The sequence below is a fragment of the Ipomoea nil genome, unplaced genomic scaffold (assembly GCF_001879475.1).
Source record: "Ipomoea nil cultivar Tokyo-kokei standard unplaced genomic scaffold, Asagao_1.1 scaffold2779, whole genome shotgun sequence".
NCBI lineage: Eukaryota > Viridiplantae > Streptophyta > Magnoliopsida > Solanales > Convolvulaceae > Ipomoea > Ipomoea nil.
This window is the reverse complement of record NW_017619207.1, coordinates 4,050,229-4,077,640: the sequence shown is the minus strand read 5'-3', so window position 1 is coordinate 4,077,640 and position 27,412 is coordinate 4,050,229. Positions and strand designations below refer to the sequence as shown.

General features: G+C 34.8%; 1 protein-coding gene across 1 annotated transcript; it reads left to right on the top strand.

Annotated features, from left to right (window-relative positions):
* Positions 1-8,462: 8,462 nt before the first annotated feature.
* Positions 8,463-21,880, top strand: LOC109157379 (acetolactate synthase small subunit 1, chloroplastic-like). Its single transcript, XM_019305293.1, has 12 exons — positions 8,463-8,762; positions 10,934-11,147; positions 11,861-11,944; positions 12,879-12,947; positions 13,949-14,032; positions 14,855-15,007; positions 17,696-17,782; positions 18,313-18,417; positions 18,765-18,887; positions 20,575-20,727; positions 20,926-20,991; positions 21,647-21,880. Exons 1-12 carry the CDS (start codon positions 8,551-8,553, stop codon positions 21,728-21,730), a joined length of 1,434 nt encoding a protein of 477 aa, XP_019160838.1. The 5' UTR covers positions 8,463-8,550; the 3' UTR covers positions 21,731-21,880.
* Positions 21,881-27,412: the final 5,532 nt, after the last annotated feature.

Sequence of the window (27,412 nt, the reverse complement as noted above, 5' to 3'; positions counted from 1 at the left end):
TCTCTCTAGAAAAGAAGTGTAGCTTATTCTCCAAGCCAAGTTGAGACCCTTGTCAAGATTCCAAGATTTGCTCCCAAGATTCAACCTTTCACCTATTTGGGCATCTAGGAGGGTAAGATCTAAGTCCATCTTGTGTTTTTGGTTCCATCTTAGTTGTCTTTTTCTTAAAAGTAGGATCTTTATGATCTTTTGGTTTGATCTTGAAGTGGATTTGGATAGTAAGCCTTGTAAGGAGCTTGTTGAGCTGTAAAGTGAAGTCTTTTGGTCTACAAGAGGTAACCCATGCTCTACTAAAATCTATTTTGCTTACCTGTATGTGATTTCTTGGATTCTACTTGTGCTTTGCTATGAAATGTGAGGGTTTATGCATTTGTCTTGTGATATTGCATATATAGAGCTTGTGTTTAGGGTTCCTTTGTGCCATTGCTTGGCATTTTTCATGATTCAAGTCATTTTGTTATGTTGGGTGAGATTTGGCATGTTTTGAACTTGAATTTGTGTTTGGAGAAGAAAATCCCCGAAGGGATTTGTTGTGGTACAAGTGTGTACCCGCGGGCGGAACGGCGGGCGGGGCACCACCCGCCGGCCTACTCGCGGGTACATGGCCTTGTGGGATGATGTTCCCGCGGGCGGAACCACGGGTGGGGCACTACCCGTGGGTCCACCCTCGGGTACATGGTTGGTGTTGTGATGGGATTTGTTCCCCGTGATTCGTTTGACTCGGTATTTGGTCTTTTGACTTCCCGATGTTCTTTTGTTGAACTATTTGAGCGTCTTCTTGATGTTTCGTATGTCTAGAACTATATGGTAGGTATCCATGTAGGACTTTGATGTCTTGAATCGTGCTAAGTGTTCAACATTGTGTTTCGTTGGACCGAGAGGTGTCTTGTGTGTTCCTCGGAACTATCTCGAGTTTCTCCGTTGTTAAGCATGCTAGTTTATTGTCTTAATGCTAGCGTGTGTGTGGTTTGTACCTTCTGTTTGGTTGATGATATCTTGTGTTATTCATCGTTTATGTTGTTGGGTTGTAACCCGTTCCTTGATTGAGTATGTTTCATACCTTCGTTGTGATCCGTTGTTTGACTCTTGTTGAGTTGTGGTGCGTGTGTGGCTTTACCTGGATTGCATGATTAGTGGTATGAGACACTAGTCACCAAGGTATTGCAGCAGTCCTCGTGGTGGCCGTGGCGTGATTATGGAGCTGTGGCCTTTGTGTAAGGTTCATGTTTTTGGGGGATAACAGGTGTTATCCGGGCATGTGTGCCATGTGCGTGTACGGTACCTCGTGTACTATGATCGGTGGCTTTTTTGGAAGACTGTTGGAGGGGGAACGACGGTTCCCGGGGGAATAAGGTTGGACTGTATGTACAGGGGTCCTGGAGGTAAAGGTTGGAACTAGATATAAGGTTGGGGGTAGCCATAAGGTTGGAACAGGGCATAAGGAAGGCATATCAACTAGTGGCGGGTGATGTTACGAGGGCTTGTGTAGCCGTGGTTGTGTGTTCTCTCTTGTGACGTGTGTAGTCACAAAGGCATGTGTTGCCTAGACATGTGATGCCGGTTGTCGTGTCTTGATCCTTGTGGTGTCGTTATCCGTTGTGGTCTTGGGATGTGTTCCCGTGGTGTTTATTGATGAGTGTTGAGTCTTGAGTTGGTGTTTACTCTTGCTTTTACACTTATATATATGTATTCCGTTTCGAAATGATTTTTGTATATACCCTACCTATGTATGATACTTAACAGGTATTGGTGGGTTACCAGCATTATCGCTGACCGGGCGTCGTCCCAATGTTTATCTTTGTATCTTTCAGGTGATGTCTAGACGAGCGCGATGTTAGTGGCTGGAAGTCTAGTATCTTTACCTTTGTTTTGTGGCCTGTGTGCCTTTGTAGTGTTAGACTGTTACCTTTTGGGATAGATGTATACACTTGCAAATTGATCGCCGTAGCGTTTACCGTGTTTGGTAGACGTGGCATAACACCCCGTTTGGATTTCTTCTATCCAGTTTTCGTTTTATCTTCCGCTGTGCTAGTTTTGTTGTATGATCTGCATGTGTTAAGGCCTTTTATAAGGGTCGTGTTTGAGGGGGGTGTTACAATTGTTGTCGTTCCTACCATTAGAATGTGCACCACGAGCAACATTCACGGATCCAATACTCTTGGAATCCATCGACTTGTTCATTATCAAAAAATTGTAAGGTTTTAAGATTGCAGGTGATAATGAACCAAAATCGATTTAATATCCCAAAAATAATATTTATATATACACACACGAGTATATAAAATATTATTGGATATTTATCCGAAATATATATATATACACACAAATATATATAAAACGAACCCAAAGGTTATATATACATGTATATCTACGAAAAAGATATACCAATATATCTTAACCAAAATTGGAACTAATAATCCTCAGATTTTAAGTCCAATCCAACGAATATATCAAAAGAGGGAGAACGGATTTTTGCTTAAAAGCATAATCCACAACAAGAAAGAAGGAGAAGGAGGAAAGAAAAGTACGAGTTAGGCAAAGTGCCTGTCTTTCCTTAAAACCTTATTTGCCACCTCCCAAAAGTGCTAGGAGCATTGTCGCCTAGGTTTCCCAGGATAAAACGTACAACGGTTCGACGTTTGAGCACCCAAACGAACGAACCCGGCGAACTAGAGCAAAGCCTTGAACACAACTAGGCAAAGAAATAAGTAGAAACAGAGTTTTTGAAGCTGAAAAATTATAATTTCGTGTTGTGTGTTCTGCCACTGCGTGCTTAGAAAATCTGCTCCCTCTACCCCTTCTTATATAGGGATCAAAGAATGAATAGCATTATCATGGCATTTAAATTGGTATTTACCTGGGGTTTAAATTCAAAAATTACATATGGAATTAAATAAAAATTAATTCTGTAACATCCCACATCTGTCTGTTGGCATTCAACCACTGGCTAAGATGAGGCCGAAACAAGTCTCCGGACCCCGTAGGTGCGAGCGCACACGAGCTCGGACTTGAATCAAGCCTTTTCGATCTCGTTTCTAGTTGGAATTTGATTTGCACCCCCCCCCCCCCCCCCCGGCCCCCGCGCAAGAGAGCCTCTATGCTATACAATTCTACAAGCTCCAAAAGATCCCTTGTATAAAAGGGGGGTGAAATCCTCTTTCCAACCCAATGTGGGACAAAGCTCACTTTTCCCTTCATTTTTTCAACTCAACGGGTCTACTTTGAGAATCAATATCTCATTCACCCATTATCTGTTTTGAGCGTACAATATATCAATCTCTTCGTCTCACTACGAAGAACCCGAATCCACTTTGACACGACCCAAATCGAAAGTGGACCCCATTGATAATTGTACCACAAAATAGCCACTTAAAATGCCATTTTAATGCTATTTTTCCAACAAAATTTTGAAAATTGAAGGACAATGGGTGGTTAACTTAGACTACGGATGGTAACAATTTGAAAGTCAAAGGACCATGGGTGGTAATTTGAAAGTTTAGGACTAAACGTAGCAAAACCACTATATTCGGAGGACCCTAGATAGTATTAACTCATCATATTAACTACTTGAGGAGGATTTGTTGACAAAGAGGGTATTCAGATAATCCAAGAAACTGAAGCAGGAAACTATCCTGGCTCGTAATATCTCTAGATTACATCATAGTTGATCATATTAAAGGTAAATCATATTTTTTATTATGATGATTTAAAATGTATAAATTTTTTACTACCTTATCTAATCTTATTGATTAAATAAACTATGAATTTATCTATCCACAAGAACTCATTCAACAATAATGGTTGAACCAAAAGTAGCTCGAGCAGCACACCTAAGGGACTAGTATGCTTTTATGCTAATGATAATATGTAAATGGTAACTACATTATTATCTTATGTAGCTACTGTTAAAACTCATTATTAGAAATGTTAATGTAGGGCAATAGAACATCGTGATACATTTGACGCATTGAAAAGATGCCGAGATTACAACAATGCTGCAACTAATCTTGCAAATACAGAAAATAAGGAAATTTTAAAAATAACCATCGTTGCAGCATTCATTGATCATGTACGTAAAATACTTATTGTGCATCCTTTAAATAAATATATTAAAACTAATATAAATTTACAATTCATTTCATTTGCTAAACTCAACTTGTTTGGATTAAAAGGCAAAATCAGTATCAACCTAGACAACAAAAACACTCAGTATTCGGAATACATGCATAGTCATTGTTGTTACTATCAAGTAAACAAGTTGTGAAACTAAAACAATAGATACTCCTCATTAACCTTATACAAATATAATAAATATTAATATTTTGTTCATTACTTTCAAATGAGAATCTATGATGCACATCTCACAATACTTGAAACATGAGGAGAAAAACAACCACTGTCAAATATCAACAGACGGCTTGCAAAATCAAAAGTTCATAGTAGGGGTGGGCACTTCGGTTCGGTTTATCCGAACCGATCCGGACCGAACCGAACTAGTAATAGAAAACCAAATAGTTCGAAATTTTGTAACCCGAACGGTTTAGTACCGAACCGAACCGAACCGAAACTGAACGGTTTGACAAAAACCGAACCGAATGCTATATAATAATAATAATAATAATAATAATAATAATAATAATAATAATAATAATAATAATAATAATAATAATAATAATAAAAAAGAAGTAAATTCAAGTTCCTTGATGCCTGTTCCGCCGTTCAGTTCTCATTTTTACTGGTACCGAATCTTAAATTTTTTATTTGATTTCTTTATAGCTTGTTTTCTACATTGCACTTTTGTTGTTTGTCGCAATTGTTCTTTACCTCACAATTATATCTAACTTGAGTTATATTACAATATTCAGTATTTTTCTTAGTTTCATGTTTTTCTATAAATTGAATGTGCTTTACAGTCATTCTAATTTTGATTTTCAGTGCACTATAATTATTTTCTAGTATTTGAATATATTTTGAGTGCACTAGCAATGACAGATTGTGTCCAAAAATTAACTATATAGTAATTGACACTTGTTCTTTTAATATCAACTATGCAGATAGATGATTATTCATCTTATCAATAAAAATATTCCAACTAAACCAACTGAAGAGTCGGTTGTGCAAAAACGTTAACTGATGTTTAGTAATTAGTACTTAACATTGTGTTTGAACTTTGGATTGCTATTTTGTTATATAATGTTTAGAGTTTGAATTTGGATTATGTGAATATGTATTGTTTGGTAGTATGTTCGAAAAATTAGGAAATGTTGAAATTTGGAGATTTTAAACCGAACCGAATTAAATCCGAACCGAAACCAAACCGTTTCAAACCGAACCGAACACTAATGTTAAACCGAATGGTTTAACTTTTTTAAAACCGAAAAACCGAAACCGAAACCGAAACCAAAAAAAATTGAACCGAAACCCGAAATGTCCACCCCTAGTTCATAGTACAACTCAGACATTACAAAGTTGCAAACATTTATTTGAGTGACAACTATAATCAATTTCTCCTATATTATCTTGCATTCATATACTTTGAATTACCGATTTAAATGAACAAATTCAACATTCATTTACCTATGCATGAACATCTCTTATATAATATTGTATTGATATACTTTGAAGTACTTATATTTAAAAATAAACATTAGATATTATCTCATTCACGCAATGCGCGTGAAAAACTAGTATAAAAGTACAATTTAACTATCAAAATTTTAAAAATACAAATAACTTCCAGAATAAAACAAATTCTTGCAATTGCATAAAAAATGGCATGTAATTTAGGTAAATCACTGGCGTGTTTGTAAAATTTTTTAAAATTAATTTTTATTTTATTTTAATAATCTTAGAATAAATAAATAATTGGAACACATCAATGTTCGCTGCCTTCCAATTTATTTATTTTTTTTTTTAAATTTAAGATTATTAAATTACCCATTTCTTTTTTGAAACACTCATGATTATTTATTTCAATCACCTTGTGCACAGATGGCACCCGGGTTGAACTCTCCCATATGGGAGGTTGTGAGTTTGAGCTTCAGTGGAGGTGTTATTGACTCTTGGCTCTTTGTGTTTCAGTAGGTTGAGAAAGTAGTTATGAACTGATACTACATTGTAATAGAGTCAGTATCATTCAAAAAAATATGTTCTATACTTTCACAATATTTTTGAGCTCAAAGAATCAATGCCCCATCACTAGGGTTCGATCATGTGATCACTTATTTAGAATGATAATAGAATTACCATTACATTATTTAGTAGTTGATTTGCCGACCATTTTTAGTATATTCTAAGAATTTATATTGTTTAAAGACTTAATTGAATTTTTAAAAATTAAATTAAATACTTAAATAGTCAAATTTTATATTAATAGTAACTTTTTTTTTGAATGCTACTAGCTCTATTACAATGTAGTATCTGTTCATATACTTTCTCAACCTACTAAAACACAAAGAGCTAATAACGCCTCCACTGAGGCTCGAACTCATAACCTTCCAAATAAAAGTCCAACCCAGGTACCATTGGACCACATAGTCCTGGTATTAATAGTAACTAATTTGATATTAATCCCACCAATTAAAGTACTCCATAAAATGTAATGATAAATGTAGTGTCACACATACTTCTATAGTATAATTTGTTGGCAAATTTTACCCTAGTCCATGAAGTAAGTATCATTTTAATTACATTCCAATTTCATTTGATAATATTTTGTTTTCAGTTTTATTTCTTCACACACACTAATTTTATTATAGCAATAACAAAGTAGCATTTTAATTATACTATAGTTTCATTTGACAATATACATTTTTGCATGAGCTCTATTTTGTAATGTCATTTTCCACACACACTAGTTTAATTATAGTAGTGCTAAAATATTATTTTAATTACACTCTATGTTCATTTTAACAATATATGTTTTTGTATGACTCTGGATTTTAGTTTCATTTTCCACACACTAGTTTCATTATAACAACACTACAATACCATTTTAATTATACTACAATTTCATTTGACAATATATATTGTTGAATGGGCTTTGTTTTTTAGTTTTATTTTTTCACGCGTATTAATTTCATTATGACAACACTAAAGTATCATTGTAATTGTATTATAGTTTCATTCAATAATCATGATCCGCACAGTAATATGTGGGCCATGGTCCCTCTATAACAATTGTAATTGGTAAAAACTTGTGTGAGACCGTCTCATGGATCTTTGTCCGTGAGACGAATCGAGTCAATATGAAATGTAATATTTAATATTGCATTTTGCTAGTACAAGTATTACATTTGCACATTGACCCGACCTGTCTCACGAATAAAGATCCGTGAGATGGTCTAACATAAGTGTAACCCATTGTAATTTGTTATAGATGGTTTAACAAAGTGTGACCCATTGTAATTTGTTGTAGAGACCATGATCCACCTACTCCTAACATAGCAAAAATGACTGCCAACTTTAGGACATCCCCAATAGGGATGCATTCCCTAATTTTGGAATAGTAAGGGGATGTTTGGTTCATGAAAAATGTTTTCCCAAAGGAAAACATTTTCCTTATAGTGAAGGAAAATGTTGTTTTCTTGTGTTTGGTTCATGAAATTCATTTTCCATGGAAAATGAATTCCTCAAATTTGAGGAAAACAAAATCCTTGGTCCAACCAAGGCTTTTGTTTTCCATGAAACATGAGAAGAAAAAGTGAATAGATTGCATATTTTACTCTTATTTTCTTTTTTAATTATATTACTTTTATTAATTTGTAGGGACATATAAGTCTTTATACTCATTATTCCTTACAATTCCAAATCTAACTAAACAATAGAATTAGTATTTCCAGTAATTCTTTTTCCACCAACCAAATAATGAAATTCATCTTCCTAGTAATTGTTTTTCCATGGAATTCAAATTCCACTTCCCTTAAAATATTTTCCGCGAACCAAACGAGCCCTAAAATTCTTTTTTTTTTTTTTTGAAAATAACGAGCCCTAAAATTCACATGGCTTACTTTTTAACAAATAGGAAGATCAAATTTTAGTCAAATATTCATCTTGTAAGTTATAAGATTTTGCAGACAATTTGTTCTGCCATCTTATTATTTTGCGCCATCTGTCCATCATCTCTCTTTTTCCATTGCTATTGTGCCCGCTGTCTTGACATCCTCTCTTTATGGTAAAAAATTAATTTTTTTTTTCCTATCATCTTCTCTTTTCTAATCACACTTACAAAAATTTCTTAAAAAATTACACCAAAATCCTCATTATTGAGAATGTCTTTAAAAAGAACACCGTCACGCGTGTGGACCCTCTTCTCTGTTCCTTTTAACTCCGTACATCCTCCTGTAACGCAAGAAAACCCCTGCCCCGTGTTTTATGAATTATGAGGATTTCAGTATTTTACTCTTTTTTTTTTTTTTTTAATAAAAAGTTTAATTTTTTAATACACCGTGTTTTATGCAGCACACTTTTTAGGCTTCCGCCGCAAGTTCACAATTTCTGTATTTGTATCATTGCTGGTTGAACTGAACTGAGCTGAGCTAAGTGTGTGAGATGGGCGGCTCAACTACTATGGCGGCGGCGGTGTCGCAGTGTCCGGGCGTGAGAAAGAGTTTTCTTCCAGCATTTAGCAAGCCAGGTCCACTTAACAGAGCGGTTTTCCGACCAAAAGTAACACATTTCGCGCCATTTGTTGCAAATGCCGCCGGAAAAGGTGCCGAGACTGTAGCTGTTTCCGTTTCTTCTCCTCCCCCTTCCGTCTCTCGGTATAGATCCCTCTCTCTCTCTCTCTCTCTCTCTCTCTCTCTCTCTCTCTCTCTCTCTCTCTCTCTCTCTCTATACATATAAATGATGATGCATCCGATATATGTGTTAATGTTTTGCAGGGTAATTAACTAAGCATTTGTTCTAAAATTGAATCATAAACAGTTGTCGTTTTGAAATTCTATCGAGTTTAAAGTCGGTATCTTATTTCATTTGGTGGTTTTACTGTCTTCTAATTTGTGTATTTGCCCTGCATCACTGTTTCATTGGTTGTTGTTGATAGAGCATCTGCTGTAGTGTTGTATAGAGACACTGGTTCCTAGAATCCCGTTTCCGATCCTCTTGCCGCTTACCCTCTTTAGTTTGTTTTCTTCTCCTCCATGATTTCACAATGGAGCTTTGTTATGTGCTCACATCACGGCCAAGAAAACACTAAAGAAAAGAAGGAAAAAGGAAAAGAAAAACTATATTATTCCCTTGTCTTTTAGTTTAGGGCTAAGTTTGCTTGTCTATTATTCCAAATAACACCCTATATAGGGCTGATTATGACGATTTTAAAATTAAGAATGATTAATTATTTGGTAATTTGACTAATATCTAAACAATTCAATTGTTTAAACTATTTCCAATATTAAGAGTAATAAGCTAAATAATTAATTAATAGATTTCAAATAATAATTGTAATAAAATAAGAACAAAATTTTAAATAACCACGCCCCCAACATGTATCATTACACCTCTGGGACATCAAGCTTGCAGGTTGGTAACCTCATGCATCATGTAGGCATCACCACAAGAATCATGGATGGTAGAGCCACAATTGGCATCTGAAAGATTAGCTGATGAGCCAACAACGGTGAGAAGACGAACTCCAATCCATATGGAGCAATCATGAAATGAGATGAGGTTGTAGAGCGGCAAAATAACCCTCCCATGCGTTGGAGGGCTTTTGGAAGGGATACAACCTAGCTTAATTTCTATAAACTCAAGTAAACAGCCCTTTGTGTTGAATTATCACCAACATGAGACTGATTAGCCGAAATATTGGCTTGCAATCACGCTATCTCCACATTGGTGATCAACAATGATTGTGAATGGTGAACCATCCATGTTGAGTGAAGTAATATCACCCTCTGTTTGCTGAATTCTGAATGAAATGGGCTTATCAATTTTTGCTGTTTTGCGTCATTGAGGAATTTAGTAATACATTGCTTTAGTTCATTGCCATCTTCACCCAATTCTCCAAGGCCACATCTGCATAACTATTTCACTGACTCTTTCAACTCATTCATTGATTCTTTAAGAGCTTAAAACTCGGACCGAGTGATGCCCATAACGCTGGCAACGGAATCAATGTTATGTGCTCACATCATGGGCAAGAAAACACAAAAGAAAGACCGAGAAAGAAAAAAGAAAACATTGGGTTTGCTTGAGACCCAAAACTCTCGCCCCTTTAGTTTAGGGTTATATTTTTGCTTGTCTATTATTCCGATTTCCGAATAACAATCCTTAATAACACTCTTTTATAGGGCTGATTCCTAAACTAAAAATGATTAATTATTTAGTAGTTTTCAAGTAATTAAATTGAATTAATTTAAATGCTAAGAGTAATAAGCTAAATAATTATTTAGTAATTTCTAAATAACTAAACTAAGTAATAAGCTACATAGTTATTTAATAGTTTCCAAATTAGTAAACTAAGTAATAAGCTAAATGACTATTTAATAGTTTACAAATAACTGAACTATGTAATTGTAATAAAATAAGAACAACTTTCTCAATATAACATGCAGAACACCATCTCTGAATCTGTTTATCAGATCGCCAACCATTGAAGTTGAATTGTAAAAATCCCAGCTATAAAAAGTTGTGCATTCAACTGTTCATATTCTTAATCTAGAACATGCCATTTGGATGCAAAGTGACTTTGTTAAGCTGTATTGGATCAAAGTTACACTATTTTGTACAGGGACTCTTTGTTTTATCTTAGACTATGAACCTTGTACCATGGATAATTTTTGAGTGTGGGAAATAATATTCATAATTTTATGGTTTTTTTTCCTAATCTTCAATAGATATGTTCACTTTCTCTAGATCTTGATGGTGTTTGTATTTTTGTATGCTATATGTATCTGTCATTTTTGGCTGGCAAATCTGACTTTGTATATCTCAGGGTAAAGCGCCATACTATTTCGGTGTTTGTTGGGGATGAAAGTGGTATAATAAACAGAATAGCTGGAGTTTTTGCACGGAGAGGCTACAACATTGAGTCTCTTGCTGTTGGTTTGAACAAAGATAAGGCTCTCTTTACCATAGTTGTCTCTGGAACTGACAAGGTTCTGCAACAAGTTGTAGAGCAACTCAACAAGCTTGTGAATGTCTTGAAGGTCATTTCTGAACTTTTACTATCTACTTTGGTCCGACTTTTGCCGCTGGGTTTGAGAATGCCTGTCATACAAGTCATGCCTCACAGTAAATCAGAAGCTTGTGTGTGGTTGGGAACTTATATAAAATTCACCTACTAAGCATAAACAGCTACACAAACACATAATAAGTAACTCTCCCTGCTTGTAGTCCTGAACTCCTGATAAACAGGATGTCCTTGTTAATCTAAATGATTTAATCACAATCTGGAAATTAAGCATTTAATTTTCTAAATGGTGTTTTTTGATGTTCCATTCTTCAATCTATGGAAAAAGGTTAAATTAAAAGTAGATTATTATAGAATTCGGAAATCAAAGGTTATCACTTTCTGATGCATGTTGACTCAAGCATTAATTTAATTTGGAGAAATGATATCTTTCACTTAGCTTCATTCTTGAATTTTGACCTAAAAGCTAAAAGTTCATTTAACATTGAAGTAAATGCTACTCTAGCGAACCTAGTCCAATTTTTGATACATTGGAAGGAAGACACAAGAATACATGACAAATTGAATGAATCTAGTCTAATTTCTGATCGGTTTATGCTTCATTTTCAAGAACAATGGGTTATTTATTTATTTATTTACTTTCAACCTTATGTTTATGTTTAATCAATCATAGTGGTCCACTTTTTGCTCCACTCTACACTTATTAATTTTGTTCTGCCTCCTTTTCAGGTGGAAGATCTATCAAGAGAGCCTCAAGTAGAACGGGAATTGATGCTCATAAAGCTAAATGCAGAACTGAGCACAAAAGCAGAAGTATTTAAAGATCTTTCATTTTTTTTAGTAGAATTAATTCTTCTTCTAAAAGTAAAGGGATAGAAATGTGAAGGAAAGAAATAGTAGCACACACAGAATTTCATCCATTTTAATAAGCCATTCTGGTAATAGGAGCTTCCAATCTAAAAGGAAATTAAGGGGCTAATTATTGGAATGTGCAGGTACAGGTTTACATAGGTTCCAACTTAGAACCTGTTCCAGATCCCACACCACCATTACAAAATATTGGATCCAGCACCTATATCTGTATAGGTTCAACCTAGTACCCAAGAAACCTGGTTATAGATCATGATATCCTAAGAAATATTCAATTACACACCATCTTTTATACTTTTATGAACTGTAGTATAGCATCATGACATTAGTAAATGCATATTTAGAAATACAAAAAGTATAATAATATTGTCATGCTTATCATGTTTACAATCCTCTTAAAACCTTAAAAAGAAAAGTAAAATAATTTAGATGAGTGGTTAATGGTTCTTGTTGAAACATGAGCTCTTTTGCTTATAGTCCTTTATAAAATCACACCTGTTTACTTAATAGATTCCCCTGGCATAATGGTTGGTTTTTTTTTTTTTTCTTCAGATTTTGGGTCACCCTACTTTTTAAAACCTGGCTAAATAACATAAACTTAGGACAAAAAATAAAATAAAAAAATAAAAGAGAAACAAATCAAGTATGCAGATATATCTGAATGTCTCTTAGAAATTCTATTCTGAAATCTTTTGTCTGAGTTTGTATTTATGTTTTTTATATTTTGTTTAAATTTATGTTCCTTAAATATCATTTGGACATTAAGAGCTGTTTAAAAAATGAGGTTTTGTTTCTTGTAATTTCCATATCAATAATTCAATATTATTCATCTTTTGTGAGTAACATGAGATTTTTCTTGTCCGTCTATTATATTCAGATAATGTGGTTGGCAGATATCTTTCGAGCAAAAGTTGTGGATATATCTGAGCACTTTGTCACCATAGAGGTGACTCTTTTATTGCATTTCCATGTTATTAAGAACCCTGCACCAAGGTTTTCTTTTTTTTTTTTTTTTTTTTTTTTTTTTTTTTTTTTTTTTTTTTTTTTTTTTTTTTTTTTGTTCTAGGTGTTTGATTTATATTATTATCTAATTTCAGTAATATGAATATTCATTTTTACTGCAGGTTTTATTTGTTCAGCTTGTAATGTACTAATGCAGTAAAAAAGTAAATGAGAACACCAGATATTGGCAGACTTTATCTCTTCTTGAATCTGATATGTTTTGCATCCATGATTAGAAGTAAAAAATTGCATATAATATCAGAACGCCAAGACTGCATTGTTTGTTTAATGACAATGATATGAAGGCAGATTTGGTTGCTATTGACTTCACTCATCTAGAGCTTGTTACACAAATTTAAGACTTTCGGTTTTGTATTAAACTACCCAGTTTAAACTAGCTACTAGCTCTGTAGCCATTCTAATAAATCTAATTAGTAGATGCCACTTTTCAGTCTCATGTGATCTGACAATACCTGAGTATATTATTCTTTAATAAAATGCATTTCTTTTTGGGTGTGATTCTGTGTATGCCTCATCTGTTGTATATGCTATAATTTCCATCTTGTCTGTCTCAAGGATCAGTAAGATCGCTTGAAAGATGTCCTTTAACTGAGAAAATATTTGCTAACCGACTAACCGAGTGCTAAACCCCAATTCAAGCTTGTTTCTGTAACTACGTGAACTTACAAAAGTCAACATAGACTTAAGAGAGGGACAGGGACTGTTTCAGCCATTGAATCTTAACTTTGAACCTGTAAAATTGAATGAGAAAATTTGCCAAAAATTATATGGAGTATGCTGTAATACCAGTTGTTCTCATTTCAAGACTTCAAGTATACTACTATAAGCTCTTTTTCTTGGATATCAGTACCCTACTTCCTTGGATATCCTTGTAACATATTTGTGTTGCTTGGAACAAACAATTCATTCTTGTCATTGACACAGGTAACTGGTGACCCAGGAAAGATGGCTGCTGTTCTGAGAAATCTAAAGAAGTTTGGAATTAAGGAGCTTGCTAGAACCGGAAAGGTTCATTTTCTAACTTTCAAATGCCTTAGTATGTAGTTATATGGTATCCATACACCTATGTTAAGAATCCCACACTGAAAAAATAGAGAGAAACATATGGCTTTATAAGGCTATGGGTTAGACTAACTAATTGATTGAATTCAATCTTTTAGTGTGGTTTGGCCCATGTGCCTTATGGCCAAATTGAGTAACTTCAACCCAATTTAGGTTCTATCTCTGAGAAAAGTAGAGAGATACATTGGATTTAAATCTTTTAGTGTGGTTTGGCTTTCTGCTCCACTTTATTTTTCCTACTTCCTTTTTTAGTCTGATCCATAATAATGTTCACTTTTCTAATTTAAACACCACTAACTTTTGGTCCCGATTAACCTCTTTTTAGATGGGAAAATTTAAAAAGAATATCACATAGTATTTTTTTTTTTTGAATATCACATAGTATTTGTTTTCTTAAAAATCATGCCAAACACAACTATCCCTTATAAAATGAGATGGTGGAAGTAATTTTTTCCTCAAGAAACCTGGATTGGAAGCCAATATTCTTCCAGTCTAGCAATGTTTTGTTTCCAGAAAAAAAAAATCAGATTTTTTCCTTTCTCTCTCAACCTGGCTTTGATACCATGAGAGAAATACTACTTTGCATATATGATGAGTGACACACGCAGCTATTTATACATGTAGAAGAATACAGAAAAGGAAATATTATCCCTACAATCATGCTATCCTATCCGATCCCTACAATAATGCTAAGTATCCCTAAGATCAAGTAATCACAATCTGTGCATATTTACAATTCATAACAATTTTTAAATGGATGGAATACAGATTGCTTTAAGACGTGAAAAGATGGGCGAGACAGCTCCTTTTTGGAGGTTTTCTGCTGCTTCTTATCCTGACCTTGAGCAAACAATGAATGGTGCTGCAACTCAAAAAGACATCCAACCAACCATTAAGAGCAAAGTGAATAATGGTTCTAGGGTAAGTAATTCCAAGATTCCTTTTGGACTTAATCTTGTCTCCAAACATGCATACTGCATAACAGTCTCATTTTTACAATAGTTTTGTCATCATTCGGACTTGTTATTTCCACTAACTTGAAAATACAATCTTGAAATACATTGAAACTGGTACATTCTTGGAGTATGTTATGATGTACTATAGCTTAATGAATATCCCAGTTTGTTATATCTGTTGAATATTAGGAAAGTTGTCTTAGTTTCCTATTCTTATTAGTAGTTTCCTAGACTAATTTAGTATCTAGTTTAGTATATATAGAGGTCCATTGAAGTATAGAACAGTTATACAGAGAGACAATCTATTGTACTCTTTCATTATAATATATTCTCTATATTCTCTTGTTCTTTGGTTATCACATATTTTGCTTCCGCCTAACTGGCGGGTGGTGGTTATTCTCCACTCGCCAGACCTATCAATCCCTCAATTTCAACATGGTATCAGAGCCTACTTTCCTAGGCTGTTTTTCTTCAAATATTAAAACCCTAATATAAACCCTAGCTTTTTGCCGCCGCCGTCACCACCGAAGTTTGCCGCCGCCGCGACTGCCAATCTCAGATCCGACATGTCTTTGTGGTTTTTCTTCCATTCTTGCACCACAGCCTTTCTCGGATCATTGTCGCGAGCCTACGCCTGGAAACTCGTCACCATCCGCCACCGCACGCGCTGTCACGCGCCACCACCGCCGACGGACTGCTTCAGTTTTTCCGGTCAGATCTTCTTTTCTCCGGTGATTTTGTGAACTCACCTCCTACACCAATGGATTCCTCTCCCTCTTGCGACCTTATTTGGAAAATTTCATCGCTTTCCTCCACCGCCGTCATCCTCACGCGCCACCGCTTCCGTCACACGCCGGCGCGTGAGTCTGCCTCCGGCGATATTTTTCAGATGGTTGTTTTGCCCTTCTTTCGACTTTTTGGTGAAATTTGAAGGCTTCTTTGGGTTTGTTGCCGAACATTTTCCCATGGTGTTTGTGTTTTGGTATAACCGTGTTTGTTTCTTTATCTCCGGTATGCCTTATCCCATGGATGGTCAGTTTCAGCACTACTATAAAGGCCTTTGATTATTTCCCATGTTTCAAGTAAGGGGGAGTGTGACTATCTACAATCGGTGTGCTATCCTTTACTATCATTTGCTATTTTATCTATTATGGGCTCTACTGCGTCCTTTGCTATTCTTTGCTCCCTTTTTGTCTCTACCGCTCTCTTGTGTTATCTGGAGGTTGTTCATGTTCAACTCTATCCTTGGTGTGTTCATCTTCATTCCCAAGATCGTGTGTCGTCCTTGGTGTCTTCGTCTTTATTCCCAAGGGTCCTTGGTGTCTTCGTCTTTATTCCCAAGGATTGTGTTCAGCTCCGTTCTTGGTGCCTTCGTCTTCATTCCCAAGGAAGGGTCAGACATAGCGTAATCTCTTTTGAAGTCATCCATCCTCGAGTGCTTATATTGTTGTGATGGTGTTCGTGTTTTCCCTTGGTGCCTCCATTCCCAAGGATGTTCGTACAAGCTTTGCCCCTGGCGTGTTCATTCCCAAGGGTTGCATTGTCCCTCCGAAGCCATCTCGCATTGTTTCCTCTAGTTGCATTTAATTTTCACTTGTAATTTTGAGTGAGGTAGAGTGCTTGTTTTAATCTAAGCTTGGAACTTCCAAATGTTCCAGCTTGAGGGGGAGTGTTGAATATTAGGAAAGTTGTCTTAGTTTCCTATTCTTATTAGTAGTTTCCTAGACTAATTTAGTATCTAGTTTAGTATATATAGAGGTCCATTGAAGTATAGAACAGATATACAGAGAGACAATCTATTGTACTCTTTCATTATAATATATTCTCTATATTCTCTTGTTCTTTGGTTATCACATATTTTGCTTCCGCCTAACTGGCGGGTGGTGGTTATTCTCCACCCGCCAGACCTATCAATCCCTCAATTTCAACAATATCCACCCAAATTGACTGGGCTGTGGCGATGCCAGTTAAGGGACTCTTCCTAATCTGACGAGAGGCAGGGTGAGGAAATAGAATAGGAAACTAAGTGTGACAGCCCTCAAGTGATTGATCATTGATGTGGCCACTAGCCACTTTGGAATGGAACACACAGCCTTATTGTTTTGAAGAGTAGAAGCCCTTTCCATTGATGTAAGTTTAGATGAGAGCATTATTTTCATGGACCTCTTAAGCTCATTGCAATGCTGGCAAACTTGCAAAGGTTTGTAAGGATCAGCTTGGTGATTTTCTTACTTTTGTGAATAAATGCATTACTTATAAAGGAATAGTATTTCACTGAATAATGGAAAAGATAAGGAATAGAAAAGGAATCCTATTAAGTGGTATGACCTGTTGAAAGAATAAATACATCATGAATTATATTCTAGAATTTGGTTGGCTCTAAGGAATAGAAATGGAATACAGTGAAATGACCAAAATACCCTCATTTGCAAGTGAGTCCTAAAATATTAATTTGATTATACTTAAATGTAAAACTGTTTAAGAATTTCCTGACATCTTTCCTAAGTTCCTATGTTTGCATGACATTTATTATAACTTTTAGTATCTTTTTATTTGCTACCACAATTTTCTGTCAATTCATCTAAAGATTTGTATGCAACGTCTCTTCTAATTTTTGCTATAATGGTGTTGACTGAATCTTTTTTGATTGAAGGGTGATGTCTATCCGGTGGAATCCAATGATGACTTATTTGTGAATCAGGTTCTTGATGCCCACTGGGGAGTTCTCTATGATGAAGATGTAAGAACATTATTTGCCTCGTTAGATCTCTTACCCTTATTAATTTTATCTTTAACCAAAAAAAAAAGCCAAATTGTTATCACCAAAAAGGCAGCAAAAAAGAGGGAATAATGGATACCTTTTGTCTCATTCTGTACCAGGACTGGCAGGATTTTAAACTGCAAATCATTTACAAGCATCTGATTTCTCTGGAAAAATAAAAAAGAAAAGAAAAAACAAGCTAAAACAATAAGTAAACATTCTGGTTTCAGTTATTGTATGCCCTAGCCTTATCCAGATTCCAGCATTAAAATGCTTTTTTCTTTCCTTTTTGTTTGAACACCTTGAGTTTTAGATGCACTTTCTAAATTTCTAAATTTACCCCGATGCGATGTAACTCCATCAACCTCTAGGCCATTAAATCAAGACATGGAATTCTGATCCCATGATTTATAGATTAATTGATTGATTGATTTTATACGAGAGACATAGAATGTTACTTTGATTCTCTATAAATAGTACAATGCCATAACTTTATTTGAGTGCTGCAGTCAAGTGGGCTTCAGTCACACACTCTATCTATGCTTGTTAATGATTCACCTGGAGTACTCAACCTGTTGACTGGGGTTATATCTCGAAGAGGCTATAATATTCAGGTAATTTTATTTTAAAGAGTTAATAGCACTTTTAGTCCCTCAACTATATTGGCATTTTCACTTTTGATCAAATTTAGTCCAAAATGTCTGAAATGTCCTCACATGCAAAATGGTGGAGTGTCCATAGAATGGGGGAATTCTGAACATTTTGAATTGAATTTGATCAATTCGAAAGCCATTCACCACACTTAATCAAATTGATTGTTGATGACTAAAAATAGAAATGCTAATGTAGTCAAGGGACTAAAAGAGTAAAAGTGGTATTTAACTGTCTTTAATGCTTCTAATTTTTCTTCTTGAGCTTAATTTTGAAAATTTAAAGATCACATTTCCATTATTGCTTTCAGAGTCTTGCTGTAGGTCCTGCTGAGAGAGAGGGGCTTTCACGCATTACTACAGTTATTCCTGGAACTGATGAAACTATCAGAAAATTGCTTCAGCACTTTTACAAGTTGGTGGATATTCATGAGGTATGCATAATCTTCTCTGCTAGTGGCTATTTGGTGTTGGGTTGAGATGCTAAATGTAATACTTCTGTAAGACCTTTGAAAATGATATAATGCCATGCAGCTAATTACGTTATCACTTCCTAGAAATTGATGGTTATTAACAAAAGCTTGGATGCAGTTAATAGTTTTTTTCTAATTTTATCTGCCAGAGTTTGATAGCCTTAATATGTAAATGACGGGTTTATTTTCTTCTGTCAAAATCCTACATATCTTACTATACCCTCTAGTTCCTTGCTGTGACCAGCAATAGGGATCAAATTTCCTCCTGGAATGATATTCCTAATAATGCTGCTCTATCTGAACCTGCTGTCTTCTCCCTGAAATGTGTGTGTGAGACTTACCTATCTCCAAAACTAATTTAACACTCATACCCTGTTCACTTCAGTTTTTCATTCAATTTTCATTCTCTATTTTCTATTCTCACTTTTCTGTTTTCAATTGAGAAAACTTTTCAACAACATTTATTTTCCAAATTCAATTTTCTGGACTATGATGTTATAAATATAACACAAGTTTAAAATTTTGAGTGGTTTATTTATACCTAATATTTAAAATATTTTTGGATATGTTCGGTTTGAGCGAAATATACATAATTTTTGCTTTCAAGTCTATTATATATGAAATTTTAATATTTGACTTTCAGACCAAATTTATGTTTGGATATAGCATAACTAAAGATATCCAACTCAATAACCTAAAAATCTAAAAATAGGCTTACACTTAGTATTAATTGAAATAATATGAGTAATGTCTAACCCTAAGTGTAGGTAAGGTTATGTTGGTGTAACTAAATGAGAAAAGAGAGGACAGAAGATGGTGATAAGTAATAAAAGTCAAAAGATGATAGTAAATGTAGTCATAACAATTGATAGATACGTAAGTAGATAAAGGTGATGGTGGGATAAGTAGGTGGTGATAGGAGTACATATATATAGGAGCACACTCTTGTAAGAATTGCTCGACAGGAGAGAACTAAGAACCATTAGTCCATCAATTAGAGCTGTCCATCTAGAAAGATCTAATGAATCTGAAGCAATTAGAGAAAAAAAATGAGGTGGTATTTTTGTAAATAATTCAAACTTTAAAGTGCAACTAGTAACACTATAAGGAACAACTTTCAACATTATAGAGTGCAACTAAGTAAAGCTACAGTGCATTTATTGAAAAATGCGGTGACATTTTTGTAAATAATTCAAACTTTAAAGTGCAATTAGTAACACTATAAAGTGCAACTATCAACACTATAGAGTGCAACTAAGTAAAGCTGGATCTCTTCACTGCACTTATACATATGATGGGTGCACTCTATGGTGTTGTTATTTGCACTTTATAGTATTATTAATTTCACAGTTGAAGTTATTTACGAAAATGACACTGCATTTTTTACTTCTCTCCTTGCTTTAAAGCTGCTAGATTTTCCTAGATCGACGGTTCTGAGTGGTTCCTACTTCCTAGTTCTCTCTTACGGCAGTGTTCTTATTTGATCCCAATCCTATATATATAGGTGGTAGGGTTTTGTTCTCCATATAGAGTTTCTAGTTTTTTATTCTCCAATTCTCCAAGAAAATTTTTCAGTTAGTAAATAGGCCTACATGTGTTTTTGAGTTGTGAGATGATAAGGCTAATAAACTGTTGGTGGATTGCTCAGGTTCAAGATTTAACTCGTTTACCCTTTGCGGAGAGGGAACTGATGCTGATAAAAGTGGCTGTTAATGCTACTGCTAGGAGGGATATCCTTGATATTGCCAGCATCTTCAGAGCTAAACCAGTTGATGTGTCTGATCATACAATAACATTGGAGGTAGATAAATAAATAAATAAATAAAGATTTTTGTTATTTGTTGACATTCGTTATTCCTACATCTTCCAATTGTGATATGTACAGACTGCCGAATCCCTTTGTTACAAACATCCTAGTGGACATATTGCTATGTCCCTGTCTTTATTGTTGGCCATTTCCATTAATTTACCGATTTCATTTCTGTCATAACTTTTGCAGTTGACAGGAGCCTTTAACAAGCTGCTTGCATTACAAAGATTATTGGAGCCCTATGGAATTTGCGAGGTTTGTTATGTTGAACATTATATATATATACATATATATATATATATATATATATATATATATATATATATATATATGTGCACACAATAATGCACAAATCTATTACAAAAATGCACATATTCTATTACATGAATGCACATATTCTATACATGAATGCACATATTCTATTACTTGAATGCACATTAATTACTTCTAGACATATGCCAGGATGACCTAAATGAAGTTGGAGACTCTGAGAGTAGTTAGTGTGCATTCATATAGTATATTTTGTGCACTCATGCAGTTCTCACGTTAAGCATGGTTCTTATTGAACGCAATACACACTCTCTCTCTCTCTCTCTCTCTCTCTCTCTCTCTCTCTCTATATATATATATATATATATATATATATATATATATATTTATTTATTTAAAATAGATGCTCAGTTCACCAATCAATTTAGGCTTTTAGTTGATAACGAACACATTATTCAATTGAATAATATCAAGCTAACCCCATCCAAGAGCCAAGAGGTCATGGGTGCATTTGTTATTCCCGAATTACATGTTCGCTTGTTAAAGAGCATGCTGCTTAGTTTGTGCCAAAGTTGCTTCTTTCATTCTTTGAATGAGCTTGTGAGGCCAATGCTTATACTAATTTTCTTTTCTATCATAGGTTGCACGGACTGGGCGTGTGGCACTGGTGCGAGAATCAGGTGTAGACTCGACGTCCCTTCGGGGTTATTGTCTTCCTTTGTAGTTTGTAGTGCATATATATTACTAAAAGAATAAGGAATTATGTGCTTTTATTAGGTTCAAATGTTTCACCTATGACAGAAATTCTATGTATTTGGTACTGGTTCTTGATGAGTTCTGAAAATTCTATGAAATTATATGTATTTACAGCAAATTACCAACCTCTTTATTTATCATATTTGCAACAAAAATCGCTAATGAACACCTTATGAATTTACATTTAAATATTTACCACTACTAGTATTTGTCCCGTGCGATGCACGAAAAATATGTTATAAAAATATACACTATATGAGGTTTATTCATATATAAAATTTTTGTTATTTAATAATTATTATGTGTGAATTCCTATGATAAAATTATGAACATAAATATATTTACAATTAAAATAATATTTAAGGTGGGTGATTACTACAAATCTTAAACTATATTAAAAATTTAGTACATAGTATTTAATATTATAAATTTTTAAGAACTTAGTAAACTACAATAGTAATTGAATTACAATTTTAGAGTCACCACGGATCAAAATTTTTAGACCTTTGAGATTTCTAACTCTAGATGTAGCAATATAAAATTGACCTTTAAAGACAAAAATCACAATCTTAGTTAGAACATTGATTTTTTTCTTCCAAATACTATCGAATTAAGTGTGTAATCAATAAAAGATTAGAACTAATAATTCGAGAATATAATCTTAATGTTACTAAGCATACTTCACGTCAATTAAGTTGGAGAGTGTTGTTGGATAGTATCCGATGAATCCACGAATAACGCATCTTTGTCTCCGTAGTCCTCAATATACACATCAACAATCTTAAATATTAAGCCACATAGCTATGCTATATATTAATTTCAAACTTATAGACTTTGGGGTTGCATGCATGCTTCTTAAAGCCATATGGCTTTAAGATGTGAAAATTAAATGTTGCATTTAATTTTCACATCTTAAAGTAATTTTCACTTCTTAAAGCCCATTTAATTTTCACAAGACTTTCACATCTTAAAGTAATATGGTCTTGTGAAAATTAAATGCAACATTCAATTTTCACAAGACCATATAGCTTTATTATATATAGGATAGGATATGATACTGTTTTTTTTTTTTTTTTTTTTTTGGGTATTATAAATAATTTTTTTTTATTACGCATTGATTTTTGGGGCTGAAAAATGAAAAGAATCATGAGTGCTTAAAAATAGATTTGTGAATTTTGCAATTAATATGTTGGCACAATGTTACATTGTGGACCATGGTTTAAAAACGGTGTTGTTTATTTAAGTAAATAAATTGCTGCCGTTACATATTAACGGAGCTCGTATTTTGTGTGTTAATTACAAAATAAAATAACAGTGTATCTAAAACAAAACTGTAATTGAATTGAAATGAAACTGTAGTTGTGTTGAAATGAAATTGCAGCGTATATAAAATGAAACTGAATAATAATTTCACATATTTGAGTGTATATTGTCCAATGAAACTGTAGTTATATCGAAATGATATTGTAGTTGTGCTGTAATGAAACTATAGTATATATAAAATGAAACTGAATAACAATTTCACATATTTGAGTGTATAATGTCGATATCGAAATGAAACTGTAATTATGTTGAAAGGAAACTGCATTGTATATTGTCCAATGAAACTGTAGTTATATGACTTATATCGAAATGATACTGTATTTGTGTTGTAATGAAACTATAGTGTATATAAAATGAAACTAAATAACAGTTTCACATATTTGAGTGTATAGTATCGAATGAAACTGTAGTTATATCGAAATGAAATTGTAGTTCTGTTGAAATGAAACTGACAGTGTATATAAAATGAAACTGAATATGTTATACAAACAGAGTTACTTTATGCGTGCAGAACGGCGCGGAACGATTGTCGTTTCTTTTGATTAAAAGAAACGGTGTCGTTTGGACCATGGTCCACAATGCTTTGTGGATCGCAGTCCTTAGTATAATTTGCCACGAATCAAGTAATTCCAATGTGTGCATAACTTTAACGACATGTTTGGTACACGGAATAGACATGTAATGGAATAACATTCCGAGGAACATGTCTATTATATTGTTTGGTAATGCTTTTAGTTCCCAGGGATATTGTTCCATGGAATGAACTATTTAACAAATAGTCTATATGATTTGGATATAAACTCTGGCAGAGCATCTGGGATGATGTAAATCATGGTAACTCAACTGAACATGAACCACCACAGAGGCGAAAATTGCGCACAAGGAGCCCCTTCACTTTGAGAGGTTGATCCCACACTGCCGCCTCGATCCCTGTCATTCTTTTCAACTTTCACCTCTATGACCACGGGCATCATCATCATCATTACTACTACTACTACTACTACTACCGCCTCGATCCCTGTCATTCTTTCCAACTTTCACCTCTATGACCACGGGCATCATCACCATCATTACTACTACTACTACTACTACTACCGCTGCCTCCTGCTGCTGCTACTGCTACCTGCTGCTGCTGCTGCTGCTGCTACTACTACTGCTACTACTGCTACTACTACTACTACTACTGCTGCGGTTGCTGCTGCTGCTACTACTACTACTGCTGCTACTGCTACTGCTACTGCTACTGCTACTACTACTACTGCTGCTGCTACTACTACTGCTGCTGCTGCTACTACTGCTGCTGCTACTACTGCTGCTGCTTCTGCTACTACTACTACTGCTGCTACTACTGCTGCTACTACTACTACTACTGCTACTACTACTACTACTACTGCTACTGCTACTGCTACTGCTACTGCTACTGCTACTAGCTACTACTACTAGCTACTACTACTGCTACTACTACTGCTACTGCTACTGCTACTGCTACTAATACTACACCCGTGCGATGCACGACTATATATATAGTACATAGAATATTAAGTATAATATAATAAGATGAAAAAATATACATTTTAAAAACTTAATAAATTTGAAATGATCAATTTAGAAATTTTATTACACATTGTTGAAGACTTCTTTATTGCACCCGTGCAATGCACGGCTATATATATAGTACATAGAATATTCAGTGTAATATAATAAGATAAAAAATATACATTTTAAAAACTTAATAAATTTGAAATGATCAATTTTTAAATTTTATTACACATTGTTGAAGACTTCTTTGTACACAACATTTTTAATCGTACTTAGAAATGGTACATTTTCGCCACAAATCAAAAGTTTTAAACCCCTTGGGTTACTAACTCTTAAAACAGCTACGTACATTTGACCATGGTTAAATACAGGTCTTTTCAACAACAATCCGACTTTTGAAAGCGTTTGTCCTTGGCTTTTGTTGATTGTCATGGCATAGGACATCATCAACGGAAATTGCTTTCGTTGGAATTTGAAAGGCAATCTTGGATCTGACGGTGTAAGTGACATTCTAGGAATTAATACTCTTGTTCTTGCATTTGTACCGCACATGATCTGGGCTTCCAACACGTGATCAACTAACCTAGTAAGAATCAACCTTGTACCGTTGCATAATCCAAGTGTGTGATCAATATTTCTCAAGAGCATAACAGGTGACCCAACTTTCAATGTCAAAGCATGATTGGGCACTCTAGAACATCTCAGCCCATTCAAGAATTCCGGAGTGTGCAAATCCGCTAACATATCTACATTTGAATATGACTTACAAACAAAATCACAACTCAAGTAAGTCCTACCCTCAGCCGGATTATGATCATTCATGTATTGGTTAATGCTATCTACCACATCCAATGTTGGAGCCAAAATAGCACTATCATTAAGATATGACAGATCCCCAATACCACGTCTAAAAAGAGGGAAGGTGCTATCAACAATTGTAGCAAGAGGATCATCCTCGGACTTCAGCAATAAGTGATCTGGAATTGTAATATCTGCTTCACCATCACTTGACTTACCAACAGTTCCGTCACCTATATTAGCTATCCAGTTTGCAAACTCCTCTATCTCTTTAGCCTCAATTTGTGATTGTACACTTCTTAGGCGTAGATTCTTAGTTAGCCTAAATACTTTACAGTATTTTCAAAGATATGAGGAATTTATGCTCGCCCGAACAATATCATGTCTTGTACCCTTTGGAATTACTGGTAGAATTTACCTGAAATCGCCACAAAAAACAACTGTTTTACCACCAAATGTCATTTCATAACTACTTGAATTTTTGCAGCGCAACAAATCCCTCATAGTTCGGTCGAGGGATTCAAAACAAAATTTGTGCATCATTGGAGCTTCATCCCATATTATCAACTTGCTTTGAACAATAAGCTCTGCTAATGGGCTGCCGTGACTTATGTTGCAAGTGGAATCTTCATTAACAGATATCGGTATGAAAAATCGAGAATGTGCAGTTCTTCCACCTGGTAATAAAAGAGAAGCTATGCCGCTAGATGCAACATTTAATACTATTTCCCTCTTAGACCTTAAAGCGGACGACAATGCTCGCCACAAAAACGTCTTACCAGTCCCTCCATAACCATAAACGAAGAATAAGCCTCCAGCTTTGCGATCAACATCTGTTAACACCTCATCGTATATAACCTTTTGCTCTTCTGTTAACTGACATACTAATTCCTGGTTCTCTTTCTCCTGTGCAACACAGTCATATGACAATTCTTCTTGTATCAGCCTGTTTGATATAACATTAAAGGCCTCAAAATTTGTCGTTGGCATTTCAGGAAAGTCCTTTAAACTCTTACCAAGGTTTGATAACAGCTTTTCAATCTCCACTAAAGCAAAGTTCATCTTTTGAGAGTCATTCAACACTAAATCTGCATATGTTCATATAAGAAAATAGTCATTAAGTTAACTCCGTTATAGATCACTTGATGTTTTGATCGCAATATAACAAAAATAGTCTTTAGAAAGTATGTTTACCTGTATTTTGCAACTGTTTACGGATCTGGAATTGTGCATCGTCAGACAATTGTGGCCACACCGCATTCCATATTGTTTCCGGTTTTCCCATACAACTGCTCATTAGCAATGTAACAAACAATCTCCTCAACTGATCTCCCGACGCCCAATGATTGGCTTCCTTTATTACATCAACATATTCGTTGTCATTATCAACTAAACCTCTAGCATAAGTGCATAACACGCATCTCGAAATGAAGCATAATGGACACCGTTAACAGTTCTGATATCTGCATAACTTGTAGGGCCACGTATTTTATTCAACAAACATCTCAAATAAAAGATTTCTCCAGTTGCAGGCGGCACATAAAATATCCTTCCGATTGAGAACCCTTTTTTTCTTGGCTGCCATTTTCTAAGGTTTTTCTTCCACACGAATCTTGTTGGCATCTTCGCATAATTAAGCTTTCTTGCATATGGGAATGTCTTATTAACTTCAAACCATTCCAAGAACATGCTCTGTGCTATAGTGGGTCTATTAACAATGTTCTCAAATGGATCGTCATCTTCAAACACCACACTTTGTTGATTGGGGAGGTGAAAGCTTAACCTTTCCACTGACGGAGCCCTAAGTTGTATATCAAAACCAAATAAACGCCAAACCGCTTCACACAGCGATATGTACCGACAGTTATAGTACATATTAATCTCATCTATGACTTTTCCATTCTCTTCATCATTACCAGATTTGTAGAACTCGGCTGTTACCCGATCATGACCCTTATTAACATACTTGAACATGTACTTGATGGAGCGG

Excerpts from the sequence above, each read along its gene's own strand:
- LOC109157379 (XM_019305293.1), top strand. The coding sequence starts at position 8,551 with ATGGGCGGCTCAACTACTATGGCGGCGGCGGTGTCGCAGTGTCCGGGC. Across the intron at positions 14,033-14,854 it reads AGCTTGCTAGAACCGGAAAG|ATTGCTTTAAGACGTGAAAA; the intron begins GTTCATTTTCTA and ends GATGGAATACAG. Across the intron at positions 20,728-20,925 it reads ATCATACAATAACATTGGAG|TTGACAGGAGCCTTTAACAA; the intron begins GTAGATAAATAA and ends TAACTTTTGCAG.